General features: G+C 39.5%; 1 protein-coding gene across 5 annotated transcripts in view; it reads right to left on the bottom strand.

Moving 5' to 3' along the window:
- The window catches only part of Fxr1 (FMR1 autosomal homolog 1), a 76,545-nt gene that overhangs the window by 34,950 nt on the left and 20,992 nt on the right, over positions 1–20,603 (bottom strand). For all 5 annotated transcript variants that reach the window (XM_026382780.2, XM_026382783.2, XM_026382788.2 and 2 more), the window contains exons 2-3: positions 13,513–13,565; positions 11,705–11,798 (exon numbers count right to left, since the gene is read on the bottom strand). In XM_026382780.2, coding sequence (XP_026238565.1) covers positions 11,705–11,798; positions 13,513–13,565 — 147 coding nt within the window. The remainder of the gene's footprint in view (positions 1–11,704; positions 11,799–13,512; positions 13,566–20,603) is intronic.

Below are 20,603 nucleotides of genomic sequence, written 5' to 3'. Positions count from 1 at the left end.
CAGGAGCCAGAAGGATTCCAAGTCATTTTCTTTCCCTTTTAATAAAATTCCTGCTCTCTTCCTTTAAATTAAAAAATAACAACAAAAACTTCATGGACAAGTACAATGGGATGCACCATAAATCCTACCTTCTTCAAATGCTCACAGGGGGGATTGCCTGACTAAAGGAGGATGGAGCCAGTCTGAGTAACAACATAGCAAGACCCAATTCCTCATCCTTGAAAAATAAAGAGCTGAGGCTCATGCCCAGCAAGCATGAGGCCCTGGCTTGATTCCCAACACCAACAAAATGAGAAGATTATCAACCAAAAACTTCAATATGCATGGCTTTTGATCCAGTGACTGAACTTGTAAGGATCAATACTAAAAATTCCATAATAATATTAACTATTTTGTGCTGAGAGCCACAGCCGAGTCTGTATGGCCCCTGGCATTTTGCCAACAGTATTGATTGACAGGCAAGGCGTTAATATCCGCCTCTGCCGCTACTTTTGAGTTCTAGCGCTAATTTTGAGTTCTCGCGCTATTTTTAGTTCTCACGGGGATTCCCCGGGAGTTCCCATTGGTTGGCGAAGGGCAGGAGGAGGGTTTTCCTGGGGAGATATTTCCGGCTGGGGGTTCCTGGAGGAGCCTCGTGGTTTTTTCGGGAGGATTCCCCAGGAGCGTGTGTGAGGTTTTTTCTTGCAGTAGAAAAAATAAAATTTGTTCCTGCTTTAGTGGCTCGTGATTTGTGCCCAGCCAGACTGCGGCATTTGGCGGCCCGGACGGGGAACGTCTGAAGCTTCGGGGTAAGTGAAATTGCTTGCCCCTAAGGGAAGGCAAGAGAATGGGTGACCATTTTAAAAAACAATATGTTCTTGCTTTGATTTGTTTTGGTTTTGTTTCAAGCTGCCTATCCCTAGAATTTTCTCAGGCAGACTGGGAAAAATGGTTGGCTCAAGGTTTGAAGTTGTTTGCCCCTGAGGAAGAGATAGAAATAGACCACAAATGCACATGTCCAGAAAATAGGAAAATTGATACAACGATTTTTTGTTCCATTTTTGTTTCATTCTGTTTCGGTCTTGTTTTGTGTTATCTTTTTGGGTTGCGTTATCTTTGTAACAGATTAGAAATTAGTAAAAAACAAACTGAAAGAGTGTTAAATAAATTGTTAGAGGTTCAAACCATGGAGAAAGACAATTTAGATCAAGCAAAAGAGAAGGTCTCTCAAGCTAGTCAGACAGAGGAAGAAAATTTAAAGGAAGAAAGCTTAGAGGAGAAACAGCTATCAGGGGGGAAGCAACAACAGGAGGCTGCTACTAACACCGATCTATCGCCAGAGGGCGTAATTCAGCCAACAGCTCCACCTATGGAGATAGCTGAGTGGCCCTCAACCCCCTCAACCCCCGTAGTTGATAGATGGGATCCTGAGACAGGACCTCAAAGATTAGCATGCCCTGTACTTGAGCAGGCAGGAGGGCAGCGAATTCACCGTGAGTTAGAGTTCAAAACAGTGAAGCAATTAAAGGAGGCTGTAACAACCTATGGTCCTCATGCACCCTTCACTGTAAGCATGGTCGAATCCATTACTAACTTGGACATGACTCCAGCAGATTGGGCTAGCATGTGTAGATCTGTGCTAAATGGAGGACAATATTTGTTATGGAAGGTTGCCAATGAGGAATTTTGCAGGGAGACAGCTAGACGAAATGCAGCAGCCGGTTACCCTCAAAGAAGTCTAGAGATGTTGCTAGGAAAAGGACCTTATGAGGGTCAGCGGCAACAAATTCAATATGATCCTGCTGTATATGCACAGATTGCTGCAGACGCAGTTAGGGCATGGAAGACTTTACAAGGACATGGAGATTTACAAGGTCAGCTATCTAAGGTAATACAGAGACCTAATGAACCTTACGCTGACTTTGTAGATAGGCTTATTCAAACAGCCTCCAAAATTTTTGGTGACACAGAACAAGCAATGCCATTTATAAAACAACTGGCTTATGACCAAGCAAATCGTTGCTGCAGAGAGGTCATTAGACCATGGAGACATGAAGATTTAAACACATATATTAAATTATGTAGAGACATTAATGAACAAGGACAAGTCTTGGCAGCAGTACAACAGGCTTTAGATGCCAGGCCAAAAACATGCTACAATTGTGAACAAACAGGACATTTTAAAAGGAGTTGCCCCATAGGAGGAAGGTTTAACAAAGTTAGGTATCAAAGGAATAGAACACCAGATATTTGCCCACGATGCCGTAGAGGGAGACACTGGGCTAATGAATGCCGTTCTCAAACCACCATAGAGGGTACTCCATTATCAAAAAATGGACAAGGACCAGGTGGTTACCCACGATATCGTGGAGAAAGGCATCAGGCTCCATTGCCAAAAAACGGACAGGGGGGCCCAATGCTCCGGGGCCCACGACCACAAATGTACGGGGCACTGGAGGAACCCAGAAAAACCACGGAGGAACCCAGCAACCCCATCAGGGTAGTACCCAGGACACATTATCCATCAGATCTCTCATCAGACGAACCAGAGGGAGCGCAGGGTTGGACATCTGCGCCTCCGCCAGAGCAGTACTAACTCCAGAGATGGGAGTTCAAATCATTCCCACAGGAGTAAAAGGACCTCTTCCCCAAGGAACAGTAGGCTTATTGTTAGGACGTAGTTCTTCTACGCTAAAAGGACTTATGATAAGTCCCGGGGTAATTGATCCCGATTATGAAGGTGAAATAAAAATTATAGCTAGTTCTCCAAAGGGTATATCAGTAATTTCACCAGGAGATAGAATAGCACAGTTATTAATAATATCCAGCCTACATGATAAATTTTCCAGTACTACTATGGAAAGAGGTTCCAGGGGTTTAGGCTCCACAGGTGTAGATTGGGCTATGCTGTCTTTGAATTTAGATTCTCGCCCAATGCTAAAACTAAATATTCAAGGACATGAATTTAATGGGCTACTGGATACAGGTGCAGACCTTAGCATCATATCTCGTCAAGAATGGCCAAAACATTGGCCATTACAACAAGCCACTCAAACGCTTCGAGGCCTAGGAGTGGCAACTAATCCCCATAGAAGTGCAATGGTCTTAGATTGGAAGGATCCTGAAGGATGTGAAGGAACTATACAGCCATATGTATTGGATCATCTTCCCGTAAATTTATGGGGACGAGATGTCTTAGATCAATTAGGTTTGACATTAACAAATAATATCAATCAAAATGCACCCACTATTATGGCTAGACAAGGTTTTAGGAAAGGAAAAAGATTAGAAAAACAAGAACAAGGTATAGCAGCACCAATACAAATAGATCAAAGAATAAATAGACATGGACTGGGTTTTCAGAAGGGGTCACTGAGGCAATAAAAATCACTTGGAAATCAGACAGACCAGTATGGGTTTCTCAGTGGCCCCTGACTAAAGAAAAGATACAAGCAGCCCATGACCTGGTCAAACAACAATTAGCGGAGGGACATATACAACCTTCTGTATCTCCCTATAATACTCCCATTTTTGTCATTAAAAAGAAATCTGGTAAATGGAGATTATTACAAGATTTAAGAGCCATTAATAATGAGATGGTTATTATGGGACCTGCTTAATCAGGGATTCCTCAATTGTCTGCTTTACCAAAAACCTGGTATGTTTTAGCTATAGATATTAAAGATTGTTTCTTTTCAATTCCAATTCATCCTGAGGATAGTCCACATTTTGCATTTACTATCCCTGCACTGAATCATGAAGGTCCTGATCAGAGATATGAATGGAAAGTGCTCCCTCAAGGGATGGCTAACAGCCCAACTATGTGTCAAATTTATGTTAATAAAGCAATCCAGCCACTTAGAAATCAAAATCCTGAACTACAAATATTTCACTATATGGATGATGTATTGTTAGCACACAAAGATAAAAACACATTGTTGGAATGTTATGCCACACTTACAAATTTGTTAAAAAATTATAATCTAGAGATAGCAATAGATAAAGTACAATTAAATTTTCCAATTAATTATTTAGGAGTTCTATTATCCTCAACCATGGTCCGTCCACCTAAAATTCAAATACGAGTAGATCAACTCAAATCGCTTAATGACTTTCAAAAGTTGTTGGGAGATATAAATTGGATAAGGCCTTATCTAGGCATACCAACAGGAGAGTTGGGACCTTTATTTGATATCCTAAAAGGTCCATCAGATCCAAATTCACCCCGCATATTAACTCCTGAAGCAAGAAAGGCATTAAAAATTATTGAAACATATATGGAAAATATGCATTTGGACAGAATTGATATAAGTTTGCCTTTATTATTCATTGTAATACCAACAAAAAATATTCCTACAGGAGTATTTTGGCAAGAAGGTCCATTATTGTGGATACATTTATCTTACTCTCCTAACACTATTCTTACTAGGTATCCTGAGGCTGTAGGACAATTAATACTGAAAGGAATAAAAGCAGCAAAGGGAGTGTTTGGAATTTCTCCCAATAAAATTATTACTCCATATACTATGGAGCAAATTGATGAGTTAGCTAATGAGTTAAATACATGGGCAATAATCATGTGTAAATCAAATGTTTCATTTGATAATCATTTACCATCTAATCCTTTGTTGTCTTTTTGGTCTAAGCATCCTGTAGTTTTTCCTAAAATGACAAGAAAAACACCTATCGTGAATGCTCCAAATATATTCACTGATGGGTCTAATAATGGTACAGCTGCAGTAGTTACCCCTGATCAAACTTTTACATTTTTAGCTCCCAAACAATCAGCTCAAAAGGTAGAGCTCAATGCAGTTTTACAAGCTTTTGTGATGTTTAAAGATTCTGTATTTAATTTATTTTCTGATAGTCAGTATATAGTTAATGCTATAATATCCCTTGAAGATGCTGGTAGGATTTCCCCTTCCTCTACTGTTTTCTCTTTGTTTTCCACTATACAAAGTCTAATCTGGGATAGAAAAGATCCATTCTTTATAGGACATATCAGGGCACATACAGGATTGCCTGGAGCCCTTAGTTTGGGCAATGATTTAGCAGATAAAACTACACATGATATACATATTTTTTCTACTGTAGAAGAAGCTACAAATTTTCATAAAAGGTTTCACGTTAATGCTAATACTTTACAAAAGCGTTTTAAAATAACTAAGGAACAAGCCAGGCATATAATAAAACAATGCCAAAATTGTGTGACCTTTTTACCACAAGTTAATCTTGGAGTCAATCCTAGAGGACTGATACCTAACCATATTTGGCAGATGGACGTCACACACTTGCCAGAATTTGGAAAATTAAAATATTTACATGTTACAGTTGATACTTCTTCCGGATTTTTGATGGGCTCCCTTCATGCCGGAGAAAAAACTAAAGATGTTATAGCTCATTGCTTACAAAATTTTGCCACTGTGGGTGTTCCTAAACAGTTAAAAACTGATAATGGTCCTGGTTACACTTCTAACTCTTTTAAACAATTTTGCTCATCTTTTGGTATTACTCATATAACAGGAATCCCATACAATCCACAGGGACAAGGCATAGTTGAAAGAGCTCATCAAACTATTAAAACGTACTTATTAAAGCAAAAAGAGGGAATTGGAAAGGGGTATATATCCCCCAAAGATAAACTTAAAATAACCCTTTTTACTCTAAACTTTCTAAATTTGGATTCATCAGGACTTAGTGCTGCGGAAAGACATATGTATCCGAAAAATGTACATAAGCCTAAGGTACTTTGGAAAGATATTCTAACAGGACAATGGAAAGGTCCCGACCCAGTTATTGTCTGGAGTCGGGGTTCCGTTTGTGTGTTCCCACAGGGAGAACAGCAGCCGATTTGGATTCCAGAGAGGTTAACCAAAACAATTTCTACAGAAAAAGAAGATGATTTGACTGAAATCCATAACAGCTGATATCCAGAGCTCCAGCTTGGCTATTCTTACATCTGCGACAGTGATTAACCACGGTGCCTTTTTTCAATATCTATTTTATTATTGCATTTTTCCCACATCATAAAGTTCTATTTTATTTTTTGAGCTCATACAAACCTAGGTTAATGTTTTTCTGATCAGTTTTGTTTTTTGACTGTGTTTTATTTTTTGACTGTGGAGTTTCTAAACATTGCAATGGAGATTTCACCTAGGTAAAGCTACAAGGCCTTTATTATTGTCTTATATGTTGTATGTTATGTGCGCACACTTCTGTTTTGTGTTGTATGTCTGTATGTGTGTATGTCCATATATCTTATATGAGGAGCGCTCATGAATAAATGGATCCGAATTTTTTTTTATTCACGTGATTTTAATGGTTTAATTTAGATTGGGTAAACAGCTGTTGAAAATTGTTTTAATATGTGAACAAATAAGGAGGTTAACAGATCTGTTTGTTTGCTTTCACCTTTCCTTCTCATTATATTTAATAATTCTGTTCAGGATAATGTAAATTGTTCAAAAAATTGTTTTCTTAATGCCTGTTGGAATGTTACATAATTTTTTTCCTAGCATCATTGCCAGAATTCCTATCTTCATCCCAGTGCCGGTGAAGACAAAGATAAAACCAAACTACAGCTTCTTCGGTAGCTATCAACAAACTGTATAAACTGATGCATCAGTGAATAATAACTCAACAAGTAATGCTCAATCAAGGAGTAGATTTACTTTGGGAAGAAATGGACATATTGACAGATTCCTCTACTTTGAACTGCTTGCAGAACTTGCCTGGACTATGTATCACTTGTATGCATTGTGAACTATCTGTTGGTGCAGCGAATTGTGGTAATGCTGGCATCTTTGCTGATGGTGTCACCGGTGGTACAATTTTTCAAAGGAGCCCTCAATTGGCTTGGTGTCATGGCATTTTTCATCCTCCTCCCTTCTACTAGTGATGGTCTAAAATTTGGGGGCCAACAGAGGTGAGGCAAAGAACCTCACCCCCCCATTGGCACCAAGGACAAGTTTGGGGGCCAACAGAGGTGAGGCAAAGAACCTCACCCCCCCACTGGTGCAAAGGCCTATCCACAAGTATGGCTGTATGCTGGACCGGTAGTCAGTGACGGGTATGATCCGATTGCAATGGTACCAACCTAAGACAGGAGGCTGACGCCTAGAGGTCAGTTCATCCGATGACGGGTAAGGACCATATGTTGAATTGGACTACCTAACAGGCACGGTCCCTAAGCCACATTACTTGTTGTTTATTTAAACAGAAGGGGGGAGATGCTGAGAGCCACAGCCGAGTCTGTATGGCCCCTGGCATTTTGCCAACAGTATTGATTGACAGGCAAGGCGTTAATATCCGCCTCTGCCGCTACTTTTGAGTTCTAGCGCTAATTTTGAGTTCTCGCGCTATTTTTAGTTCTCACGGGGATTCCCCGGGAGTTCCCATTGGTTGGCGAAGGGCAGGAGGAGGGTTTTCCTGGGGAGATATTTCCGGCTGGGGGTTCCTGGAGGAGCCTCGTGGTTTTTTCGGGAGGATTCCCCAGGAGCGTGTGTGAGGTTTTTTCTTGCAGTAGAAAAAATAAAATTTGTTCCTGCTTTAGTGGCTCGTGATTTGTGCCCAGCCAGACTGCGGCAATTTTGTTGGTACTTAAATTAAAAAAATAGTAGTTCCAATGTCTAACTGTCCAATTTTTCACAACTGAAAAAATTATACACTCTGCACATGCAAAGGAAAAACTGTGAATGCAATAAAAGCTAAAAAATGAGATTTAAACTCAAGTGACAAGCAAACCTACACAAACTGGATAGATTCGATTTCTGCTTTATATAATTGTCATTTCATGTTTATATATTAAGCTTTACTACTCTGAATTTAAAGGGAGGGGTAGTAAGTTTCCAAAAAGCTACCTTGTTCAAAAAAGAAAGCACTAACAACCAGAATTTCTAAATAGCCCAGGACATTGAATAGATTCCTAACAAATGGTGGAAAAAAACAAGCAAACATGGATGATAACTAACATGTGGCTTAAATTTTTTTTTCTTATATTTTCCTAAGTGAAGAAAAAAATCTTAAATTTTTGGTCATGATTCACAAAAGTAGCAAATTTTACTGGAGCCAAATTATTTTTAAAATTTTAAAAAATAAAAAACCAAAGTAAAAAGAAAGAATCTAGGATCCTCTAAATACCTGTTTTTTGAAATACCTCTGTTTTTTGCTCACAGTTTGGGGAGGAAGGTCACATAAGATAATAGGAACAAGAACAGGCTTCCATGGATTTGAACTAGGGAGAGGTACTGATATCCTCAGTACCTCATTAAGACTAGCTTTTTTATTTAAGACCTTCCCTACTAATCAGTGTCTGGACAACAACCAAAAAGTATAAAAAACACTATCTCAAAATTTACCTCCACACATTTCTAATTCTAGAAACTTCCAAAATAACTAAGACATTCCTCACTTGATCTCTTCATTTTTTATTCTGTAATTCCAGGAAAAAAATTTCATAAAAATGTTTGAAGAATAAAAAAAAAAAAAAACAAGCCTCTTCCATGCTCACAGAACTTTTAAAGATACAATAGAGAAAATTTTTTCATTATAGTCTAACTCCAAATGAACAGGGTACAATAATCTGCTACATCACTGCCATAATCCTTAGTGCCCATCAAGTACCTACCTCAGGTTCCTTCATTTGCAGCAGTTACTTCACCACTATTTCCTTGTCTCTCTCCACAGCACAGTGACATTTCCCTCAAGAACACTAATACATCCAGACTACATTTACAGGTCTACTTACAAAACAAAGTTCTTAGTACCCTAACACAATTAAAACATAAATACTTTTGAATTAGCAAAAGCTAAAAAAAAAAAACACACATTTAACTTAGAATAATTAAAATCAAGGCTGAATTTTAAAATGGCCAGGAATTTAGGTTTTAGGTTGTCAGGGGTTTAATCACTATAATTTTGGTTTCCTGGTATAACTAGATTTATGAGAGGCTCAAAGGAAATTTATCACTAAAAAAAAAAAAAAAAAAAAAAAAAGAATGATAATGGCAGATAAAAGTACTTAGAGCCAGGCTCACTGGCATACCCCAAAATAAAAACGACGGACTCCAGAGGATAACAAACTGGAGGCCAGCCTCAGCAACTTAGCAAGACTTGGGCTGGGGATATAGCTCAGCTGGTAGAATGCTTGCCTAGCATGCACTAGGCCCTTGGTTCAATCCCTAGTACTACCACCTCCAAAAAAAAAAAAAAAAAAACACCTTAGCAAGACTATCTCAAAATTTGAAAAATGGCTCGGGATATAACCTAGTGGTAAAGTGTCCCTGGGTTCAATCCCCAATATCTTGGTTTAAAAAAAAAAAAAACAGTGCTTAGAATTATGCAGCTGAGAAAGTATTGTGTTTATAGAGCCACTGAGACAGGCCAAGCATGGAGGAACACACTACAATCCTAGCAAGTGGGTGATATAGGAGGATGGAAGTTCAAAGCCAGCGTCTACAACTTAGCAAAACCCTGTCTCAAAAAATACAAAGGGCTTGGGGATGTAGCTCAGTGTTTAAGCACCCCTTAGTTCAATCCCTAGTATACCCCACACACACCCATCCCCCCACACAGCCACCCCCCAACACACACACACACACACACACACACACACACACACTGAGATAGGGCTGGGAATGCAGCTCACTAGTAGAGTGCTTGCCTACTAGCATGCATAAAGGCCCTGGGTTTAGCTCTCATTAACAGAAACAAACATTTAATTAGTTAAAAGAATTCTTACCCTACCAGCTCACCTTCTCAATTCTACATCAACTAAGCACAGAGGAAACTTCAGAATGACTTCAATACTATCAAGCTAACTTCTTGAGGGGAAAACCTAGCAAATTTAAGTATCTATGAGGAATATCACAAATTAAACCAAAAAACTGAATCTTCAATATCCATTACACTCATCATTGCACTTTTTTGTCCCCTGGGGGACAAGAGAGCGAAGGGTAGTACTGGGGATTATAAACAAAGCGTTATACCATAGAGCTATATTCCCAGCCTTTTTTATTTTGAGACAGGGTCTCCCTAAGTTGCCCAGTCTGGCCTCAAATTTGTGATCCTTCTGCCTCAGGCTTCCTAGTAACTGAGATTACAGGCATGGGACACCATGGCCAGAGTTTGCACTTATTTGATAGTTGTTTTCAACTTTCTTTATTAGGTAACAGCAGACATGGCATACTTATCAAGATCACTGAACACTGAGCCAGGTGCCAAAGTACATGCATATAACCAATAAAGCTGGAAGCTGAGGAGGGAGGATCACAAGTTCAAGGCCAAGACCCCCATTCTCAAAAACTTAAAAAGGAATGAAATGTTGCTCAATGGTTAAGTATTGCTGGGATCAATCGCCAGCACCCAAAAAACAAAACAAACAAACAAACCCAAAGAGTGAGCATCAGAGAGAAAGCTATTCAAAATCTATTAAGTGCTGTGAGAAATAGCAGGTCTGGTGGGCCATTTTCAAAATATAGTATTCAGCCTTATTGGATCCAAATGTAGCCATTTTAATTACAGCCCTTCCCTTTGACTGCCTCAATTTTAAAAGTAGCCAACTGCATAGACTATATCTGAGTCCTCCAATCAAGGCGAAAGGCATCACTATGTTAGGTATATTAACCAGGGAACATCCCACCAGGTAAGCTTGCTAGCCAGGTTCTGTAGTAAGCCTTTCTGTTAAGAAGTAAAAGTTTGCCTTGCCTACCCACTTTCAAACATGTGACTGATTTCTTACAGTACCTCATTATTTCTAACAATGTTAAAAAAAAAAAAAAAAAGGAAGAAAGAAAGGGGACACTATAAGCCCACACCTGTAACCCCAGCAACTTGGGAGGCTGAGACAAGAGGATTATAAATTCAAGGTCTGTCTCAGCAACTTAACAAAACCCTGTCTCAAAATAAAAATGGTTGAGGATGTGGCTCAATAATTAATTGTACCTGTGTTCAATTCCTAATACAAAAAAAAATGTACAAAAGAAACCTATTTGGGAGGGGAAGAAAATGTAAAACATGGACAGTATTTTTTCTGTTAGATGTGATTTTCTTTTTCTGAACTTTCAAAATTTTTTCCAGACATTGAAAATACTCCACAACGCAGTTCAAATAATTACATTTCAGATTACATATACACTATATTAACAATCATAATTAATAAAGGATAACTACGAAAATTTTAAGATACTGAAGCAACAATCAAAAGAAGCAAAACAACCAGGCATGGTGGTACATGCCTATAATACCAACAAGTCAGGAGTCTGGGGCAAGAGCCCCATTAACGTAGCAAGGTTCCAAGTAATTTAGTAAGAATCTGTCCCCCAAAAAATAAAATAAAATGGGTTGTGGATGTGGCTCAGAGGTTAAGCACCCCTGGGGGTTCAATCCCTGGTACCAAAAAAAGAAAAAAGGCAGAAAAACAAAAACTATAATAACACCATATAGTTCTGTGCCAGACTGTATTAAAATCAATTCAACTTCACTATAATCCTTAATGTTCAAATTATTTTCATTTTAGTGATAAAAGAAACCTGATCAAGCTCACACAGCTAAAAACACCAGAGCCAAGATACGAATCCAATTCTGACTCCAAGTCTCAAGTATCACTACATTTCCAAGAGAAAGGAATTAGATTTGTTCTCTATCAGCTAAAAACATTTTCCTAAGAAAATATTTTTTAAAAAACAAAAAGTTGGCACCACAAGAAAAGAAATTTAAATACACATACCTCTACTTCATCTCCTTCACTAATTTCTTTTTTTATATCAGGTGGTGGTGGTAATCTAACTTCATTAAATGGAACCTGGCGTTCTGGTTGCCAACTGAAGGATTAGAAAAGGAATGAATTTTAAAATACATATTCTAACAGCATCTAATATGGAAGCTATATAGTCTATGTTTAATGCCATATATTTTCAGGTTAGCTTTTCATTTAATTTTCCCTAAAGAGGAAAAAAACATATTAATACTCTAATTTCCTAAATAATTTCATTGAGGTAGAACAGATTTTACATGACTCGATGAAATTTATAAATAATCAACATTGATAATAGTGTATTACTTTCCAAATTACTCATTGTTAAGAATGGTTTACGGCTTTATTCTGCAAATAAGAGACTAAGTTTATAGTAACCACTAAAGTTTGAAATAATGTAACATTTACACAGCTGCCAAAAAATGGTGGGATTAATTTATTTCAAACACAAGTATGTGACTGTCAAAAATCATAAAAAGTTTCATAGTAGATTTACAAAATAAAAACTACATGCACATGCTCAGAAGTACAAAAAAAAAAAAAAAAAAAAACCAGCAATTTAGGTCGGACATGCAGCCCAGGAATAAAGTGTGTGCCTACCATGCACACAACCCTGGGCTTGATCCACAGTATACAAAAAAACAAACTTTTTTAAAGGCAATTTTTTGAATAGTTGAATTACAAAACATTTCATATTGTCCTTTTCAATTTATCTTTTCTACAATGGATACATACATTATAATTAGGACCTAGGAAAAACTTGGTCTTTATAACAAATACGAATATACTAAATTACTCATTTAGCTGTTGCTTACTTGATAGGTCCTGTTGTATTTTAAGATGAACTGATAAAGCTATAAACATTTTTCCCTACTCTTAAATTCTCACAGGTTATATGCCTGGAACTTATACCAGCATATAAAAATGTTCTACGGCCTTTATCTGCCAAAGCTGGGTAAAGCAACAGTTGCCAAATACAAAACTGGAGTGTACTTCCTTTTCACCATCATTGTCAAAATGGTAGATGCTCAAAGAGAGACATCATCTCAATATTGCTTTCTATATGAAACAGCTGGTAGACAAACATCTTTTATTATTATTATATTGTGTGCATAGTGCTGGGGAATTGAACCCAGGACCTCCTGTAACAAGCACTCTACACTTCGCAAAATCCCCCAGCTCCAAGCAAAGACCTTTTCAGGCAGTACCAGAAGCAGCTTAAAAGTGGAATTTGAACAGTTCTTTCACTGTCAATTAAATTGTGCTCTTTTATAAGCCTTCTCAACCAAGCCTAGCTTACTGTCTTGCTCACTTCAGATTGCCTAGCCCTTACAATATTTGTAGAATTAGTTCATATTGATTAAAACTAAGCAGTTAAAGTGGTCTGATATTTTATTTTCTCTAATATTAATCATTTTGAAGGCCTTTTACAGTATCATTTCAAAATTCTGGGATTACAATTTAAGCATTACAGTATCACTTGATGTTGCATTTATTTTCTACAAAAACAACTTACTGAATCAAATCCATACATGTTTTGCAAAGACAAAGGACTTGGGGGAAAAAAAGAACAAGAACAAAAAAATAAAATAAAAACTAGGAGCAGAAAAAGGAGTGAAAGGTTACCAAAATTGGGCTTATTTGAACTCATAAGGTGATCAAGCACCCAATGCACTTCCACTTAAAAACAAAATCATTTGGCTTACTGGCAGTAGGAACATGCAAACACAGATTAGTACTTCCACTCTATAAAATTAATCTTTGTTGAAAAAATAACTTACTTATTTTCAAAAACAACTGTTAGGGAATCTTCATGAACATCTTTGATAAATCCCTGCAGAGAAACAAAACATTAAAATCTCATCATTATTGTTAAACATTACATAATCCTATAAAGCTACAATTAGACTTAAAGACAATGTAAAATACTTAAAAGAACATAGGGTTTTGAATTTAGGCAGGTATGGGTTTCAGTTTCATCTCCTTTTGTGAAATGTATGATGTTTAAGTACTTAAATTCTCTGAATCACACTTTTAATATAGTACCACCTATCTTGAATTCAGCAAAAAATAAATGTTCATCCTTGGATTTTATGTTCTGGCTCAATAAGTCAGAATTTAGTGCTGCGACTAGAGTACAGTGTTTTGAACTGTGTCTAAGGGTCAAGGTCTGTAATCTGGTGCCAGAATTTACCTCAGTTCTAACACCTGCATATTCTTGAGCACAGTTTAATAGTTAATTAGGTATCTTAACTCATAAAACTATAAATTAAATAAATATCCAGCACAACAAGTGACAGAGTAAGAACTCAATTAAATTATGTCATAAACATTAAATTGTAGCCACCTAAAGTATAAAAGGCATTCTGAATAGTAGCTTTAACAGTGTCTTTTCTATCTACTTCTCTTTTCCCTTTAAAAAAAAAAAAAAAACTGTTAAAGCCCAGCATGATAGCTTAACACCTGTAATCACAGCGACTAGGGAAGCTACAGCAAGGATTTCAAGTTCAAGGCCAGCCAGCAACTGTCTCAAATATTAAAACAAAAGGACTGGGGACACAGCTCAATGGTCAAGAGTCCCTGGATTTAATCTCCAGAACCAAAAGAAAAAAATAATGAAAAACATTTAAATATTTAACTAATATTTAAATATCTATATATTTCAGACACTATTCTGAGCAAATTAAATTACAAAACAATGCAGGCAGATGTGACACGTCTGTAATCCTAGAATTTCTGGAGGCTGAGGCAGGAGGACCCCAAGTACAAAGCCAGCCTCAGCAATTCAGTGAGGCCTTAAGCAACTTACCAAGAGGAAGGAACAAAGGAACAAAAGAAGGAAGGAAGGGGAGGGAGGGAACGAAGGAAGGAAGGGGAGGGAAGGAAGGAAGGGGAGGGAGGGAAGGAAGGGGAGGGAGGAAGGAAGGGGAGGGAGGGAAGGAAGGGAGGAGGGAAGGAAGGGGGGAGGGGGAGGAGGGAGGGAAGGAAGGGAGGGGAGGGAGGGAGGGAGGGAGGGAGGGAAGGAAGGAAGGGGAGGGAAGGAAGGAAGGGGAGGGGGGAAGGAAGGGGAGGGAGGGAAGGAAGGGGAGGGGGGGAGGGCGGGAAGGAAGGGGAGGGAAGGAAGGGGAGGGAGGGAGGGAAGGGAAGGGGAAGGAAGGGAGGGAGGGAAGGAAGGGGAGGGGGAGGGGAGGAAGGAAGGGGAGGGAGGGAGGGAAGGAAGGGAAAGGAGGGGGGAGGGAGGGGGGAAGGAAGGGGAGGGGGGAGGAGGGAAGGAAGGGGAGGGAGGGAAGGAAGGGAAGGAAGGGGAGGGGGAGGGAGGGAAGGAAGGGGAGGGAGGGAGGAGGGAGGAAGGAAGGGGAGGGAGGGAGGGAGGGAGGGAAGGAAGGGGAGGGAGGGAGGGAGGAGGGAAGGAAGGGGAGGGAGGGAGGGAAGGGAGGGGAGGGAGGAAGGGAGGGGAGGAAGGAAGGAAGGAAGGGGAGGGAGGGAGGGAGGGAGGGAAGGAAGGGAGGGAGGGAGGGAGGAAGGGGAGGGGAGGGAGGGAGGGAGGAAGGGGAAGGGAGGGGAGGAGGGAGGGGAGGGAGGGGAGGGGAGGAAGGGAGGGGAGGAAGGGAGGGAAGGGGAGGGAGGGAGGGAGGGAAGGAAGGGGAGGGAGGGAGGGAGGGAAGGAAGGGAGGGAGGGAGGGAGGGAAGGAAGGGGAGGGAGGGAGGGAGGGAAGGAAGGGAGGGAGGGAGGGAAGGAAGGAAGGAAGGGGAGGGAGGGAAGGAAGGAAGGGAGGGAGGGGAGGGAGGGAGGGAGGGAAGGAAGGGGAGGGAGGGAGGGAGGGAAGGAAGGGGAAGGGAGGGAGGAAGGAAGGGAGGGGAGGGAGGGAGGGAGGCAGGAAGGGAGGGGGGAGGGAGGGAAGGAAGGGGAGGGAGGGAAGGAAGGGGAGGGGGGGGGGGAGGGAGGGAGGGAGGGAGGAGGGAGGGAGGGAAGAAGGGAGGGAGGGAGGGAGGGAGGGAAGGAAGGGGAGGGAGGGAAGGAAGGAAGGGGAGGGAAGGAAGGAAGGAAGGAAGGAAGGGAGGGGGAGGGAGGGAAGGAAGGAAGGAAGGAAGGGAGGGAGGGAGGGAGGGAAGGAAGGAAGGAAGGAAGGAAGGAAGGGGAGGGAGGGAGGGAGGGAGGGAGGGAGGGAAGGGAAGGAAGGAAGGGGAGGGAGGGGAGGGAGGGAGGAAAAAAACTGGGAATTTGGCTCAGTGGTAAAGTGCCCCTGGGTTCAAAAAGCACAAAAAGATTGGTCTGGGGCTGGGGATATGGCTCAAGTGATAATGAGCTCGCCTGGCATGCACGGGGAGCTGGGTTCGATCCTCAGCACCACATAAGATAAAATAAAAAGATGTTGTGTCCGCCAAAAACTGAAAAATATTGGAAAATTCTCTCTCCTCTCTAAAAAAAAAAAAATGGTCTTTTCTAGTACAAAAAGAAAAAAATTTACAAATATATTTACACACACATATGTATATATGTACATGAAACAATCTGCCAGTGATTAAAAACCCAAAAGCAGATCAATCCCAGAAAAATCTTTGAAACTGAAGGAAGTCTAAGAGAACATAAGTAACAGCTGCGATTATCACTATTTTAATAACTTAATATGACCAAGGGCAGAAATGTAGGTAATCTTCTAGTTCCATCCTGTCATATTTGCTACTCAACTGAATTATCTTTGTAATTTGTCCCTTTTCTCTTCTACAGTCCCAAATTCCATTTATCTCATCTGCTTTGTGCTACAGCATATTTCCATGCAAATAGCTTCAGGAGTTCTAAAACTCAGAGGATTACCTCCTGTTTCAAGAGTGCTAACAACCACCAGGTGGTGGCACAGGCCTGAAATCCCAGCTACATGGGAGGCTGAGACAGTATGGCCATGAGTTCAAAGCCAGCCTCAGCAATTCAGCAAGGCCCTTAAGGAACTCAGTGAGATCATGGCTCCAGTTCTGATTTTCAGACAGTTTTTTTTACTAAATTGCTCAGTCTAGCCTCAATTGTGCACTCCTCCTGCCTCATCCTCCCATGTAACTCGGATTCTCAATTTTTAAGAAATATTTCAGAAAAAAAAAGAGAAATATTTCAGAACTGAAATTTTCCAAGTTCATAAATATTAATTAGTAAATCATCTCTTACCATCAGATTCTAGTCATATTCTAGTCATATTTTCAACTCTCACTAACACTTCCAATCCTTCAACAAGAAACTTGAGTTTGGACAGTGAATCTTTCTAGTTTCTGTATAATAGAATACAAATCAGAATTCCAAACCAACAGAAAATTCTGCTAATCATAATAAAAATTTTTTTATCAATCTAAAAATCCATGCTTAGCCCATCGTGGTGGGGCAGGCCTACAATCGCTAAGGATGAGGTAGGAAGATTTCAAGTTCAAGGTCAGCCTCAGCAAGTTAGGGAGACCCCTTTCTCAAAAAAAAAAAAAAAAAAGAAAAAAGAAAAGGGCTAAGGACTTGGCTCAGTGGTTAAGCACCTCTGGGTTCAAACCCTGGTGTGTGTGTAGGTGTGTAGGTGTGTTTGTGTATGGGGACAGGAGGGGGGATGGGGGGGACAGGAGGGGGGAGGGGGGGACAGGAGGGGGACAAGGGGACAGAGGGAAGGAAGGAAGGGAGGGAGGGAAGGAAGACCATGCTTAATCACTCCCCCACAAATATTTTACACCCCTGAATGTGTCAATTTCGCACATTTATACAAACTATAAACAGACCTTTAGAAATCCATCCTTATTGGTAATTTCTTTCCACAATAAGAAACAATAGATTAAGGTAAACAGACCATTCTCAAAATAAAAATGTAAACAACCAATAAATAAATGAAAAATGCTCAACATCTTTAGCCATCAGGGAAATGCAAATCAAAACTACACTGAGACCAGGCAGGATGGTGCACACCTGTAATCCCAGCATCTTGGGAAGCTGAGGATCAGGTAGGAAGATCACAAATTCATAGCCAGCCTCAGCAGCTTAGTGAGATCCTGTCTCAAAAAATAAAAAAGGGCTGGAGATGTAACTCAGTGGTAAAATCCTCCTGGGTTAAATCCCCTATACCCTCAAAAAAATAAAGCTACGCTGAGATTCCATCTCAGTTCAGTCAGAATGACTATTATCAGGAATAAACATTTTTTAAATACTTGTAAAAATAGCAATGCTAGTAAGGATGCACAGACAAGAGCAGGAGGATCTTAACATATACACTGTCGATGGGAATATAAATTACTACACATCCTCTATAAAAAAGCATGAAGATTCCTTTAAAAAAAGAAAAAGGAAAATGACCTACCGTATTATCCAACTATACCACTCCTACATTATTTATATATAATATATATATATATAATATATATATATTATTTATATACACACACACACACACACCCCCAAAGGAATCAAAGCCAGCATACAAAAAGGCCTACATACCATATTTACAGAGCACCATTCACAACAGCCAAGTTATGGAATCAGTTTAAATGCAACAGATGAATGTGGTTTATATACAATATAGTATTATTCAACCATAATGATGAATGAAACAATGTCGTTTGCAAGAAAATAGATGAAAGTGGAGATCATCACATAAAGTGAAATAGGCCAGACACAAAGCAGTATTGCAAGTTTGCTCTCGTGAAATCTAGAAAAAAAAATGCTTTGAGTAAATAATGACATAAAAGTAGAAGGGGGAGAGAAAGGGGACCAAGGGAAAGAAGGGGTAATGGTTAGGGAAGAAAGCAGGGGAATTGTCAGAGGAGGGGTAAGCCATAGGGAGAGTGGAAATGCCATAATGAAACTCATTAATTAGTATAATTAATATGTACTAATTATAACTTAAAATTGCTTGGAATATGTCCCCTCACCCAAATAAAAGACCTAATATCTAGTATTTAAGTATCTTAAGACATTTGTACTAGTAGGCAACAACTTTGGAGGCTGAAGCAGGAGGATTCAAAGTTCAAGACCAGCCTCAGCAACTCAAGGAGATCGGTCTTAAAAAATAAAAACGGGCTGGTAATGAGCACCCATGGGCTCAATCCCCTGTACTGAGAGGGAAAAAAACATTTATAATAAAAAATTCCTTATATTCTACTCGTCAAATCCTAATTCATAGGCATAAGGTATTTACTATGTCCCCACTGCCCACAGAGCTGGGGGATTGAATCCTAAGGTCCCCTACAATCTAGGCAATTGCTCTATGACTGTGCTACACACACAGTCCCAGACCTAAGTACTTCTAATGACCAGATCTCTAACACTTAGTCCATTTAACATAATACAGGCACTACCTATTTTTTAGGTTTTTAGGTGGACACAATATCTTTTTTTTTTTTTTTTAAAGAGAGAGGGGGGAGAGAGAGAACTTTTGATATTTATTTTTCAGTTTTTGGCTGACACAACATCTTTGTTGGTATGTGGTGCTGAGGATCGAACCCGGGCCGCACGCATGCCAGGCGAGCGCGCCACCGCTTGAGCCACATCCCCAGCCCCTGGACACAATATCTTTATTTTACATTTATGTGGTACTGAGGATAGAACCCAGTGCCTTGTGCATGCTAAGGGAGCACTCCACCACTAAGCCAAAACCCCAGCCCCCGCCCCCCCCCCACACACACACACAGGCACTATTTTTAAAGGTGCTTTGGTGTTCTCCAAGCCACCAGAACAATGCTAGGCTGTCATCTGTACAACAGACCCAAAAAAGTCAGGGTTGGGTCTTTAGCAAAAATCACTGTCAAAAATGCACCGTTAACAATAGTCACTTTTGTCTGCACATGGCACAGAAAGGCTTTAGGCCTTTCATCTGGCCCAGAACTCGACAGACCCTCCTTATCATCCCTTTCACTTTCTACAGTTTTACTTAACCAACTGTCAATTATAATCCAAAACTCTTAAATGGAAAATTCCAGAAATAAGCAATAAATTTTGAATTCACTTTCTTGAAAAGGTATCTATATAAAAAAAATAATAATACTATCCAGTTTCAGGTATCCAATGGGAAAGTCTGATCATACATCATGATAATAAGACTACTGTGTTTCTCAAAACTTTTTACGTTTTTTTCTTCTTCCCGTACATATACAAACGGGAAAGCTTCCAAAGCATCATTATGAAATGTTCACTTCAGTCACTTATTTAGCCCAATATCTGGTTAGAATGGATACTCTTAACTATAACTTAATTAATAAGGCACTATAACACATCTGAAGGGTGATCAAAATCTTAAATTTTTATCCCCATGTCTGATTGAACAAACAAACAAAAGCAAACAGGACTTCACACAAAGGAATACCATAAATTGAAATGTACAGTGAGTAGGGCATTTGGACAAAGTAGCAGGAATCCCTAAGCAGTGGGAATTCTAAGTGAAGCTTTTCAAATGCAATCTACCCTAAAATAGAAATTAAAGGAAAATATTCCTTAGTGATACAGTGAGGCAGAAAATTAATCAAAAATCAATACACTTACAGATGTTAAAAAAAAAGTTTTAAACAGTAAGCTGAAAAAATAAAAGAAAAAAGGTATTCTATTCACACTAAAAATTTATTCACTGAAAAACTAAATCTTACTAAGGCCCTCAATTAAAAACTGGAATGGGATATCATCATGTTAAGGGACCTATGTGCAGAAATCTTTGAAACACTTGCGATTATAAATGAAAATTTAGAAAAACAAAGCACCATCTTCTTATATAAGTTTTGATAATGTAAGTTTCCATATGCACCTAAAATTAACCTATAATTTCCATGGAATCCCACTAAAATGTTAAGGGAGCATATGTACTCTGTTAGGGGAGTGTATGTATTCTAGAGAAAAATAAATTAAAATCTACCTTGTTATTTTAAA

This window comes from Urocitellus parryii, chromosome 2, assembly GCF_045843805.1.
Source record: "Urocitellus parryii isolate mUroPar1 chromosome 2, mUroPar1.hap1, whole genome shotgun sequence".
In the NCBI taxonomy this organism is placed as follows: domain Eukaryota; kingdom Metazoa; phylum Chordata; class Mammalia; order Rodentia; family Sciuridae; genus Urocitellus; species Urocitellus parryii.
The sequence above is the reverse complement of the archived record's forward strand: the minus strand, read 5'-3'. Positions and strand labels throughout refer to the sequence as shown.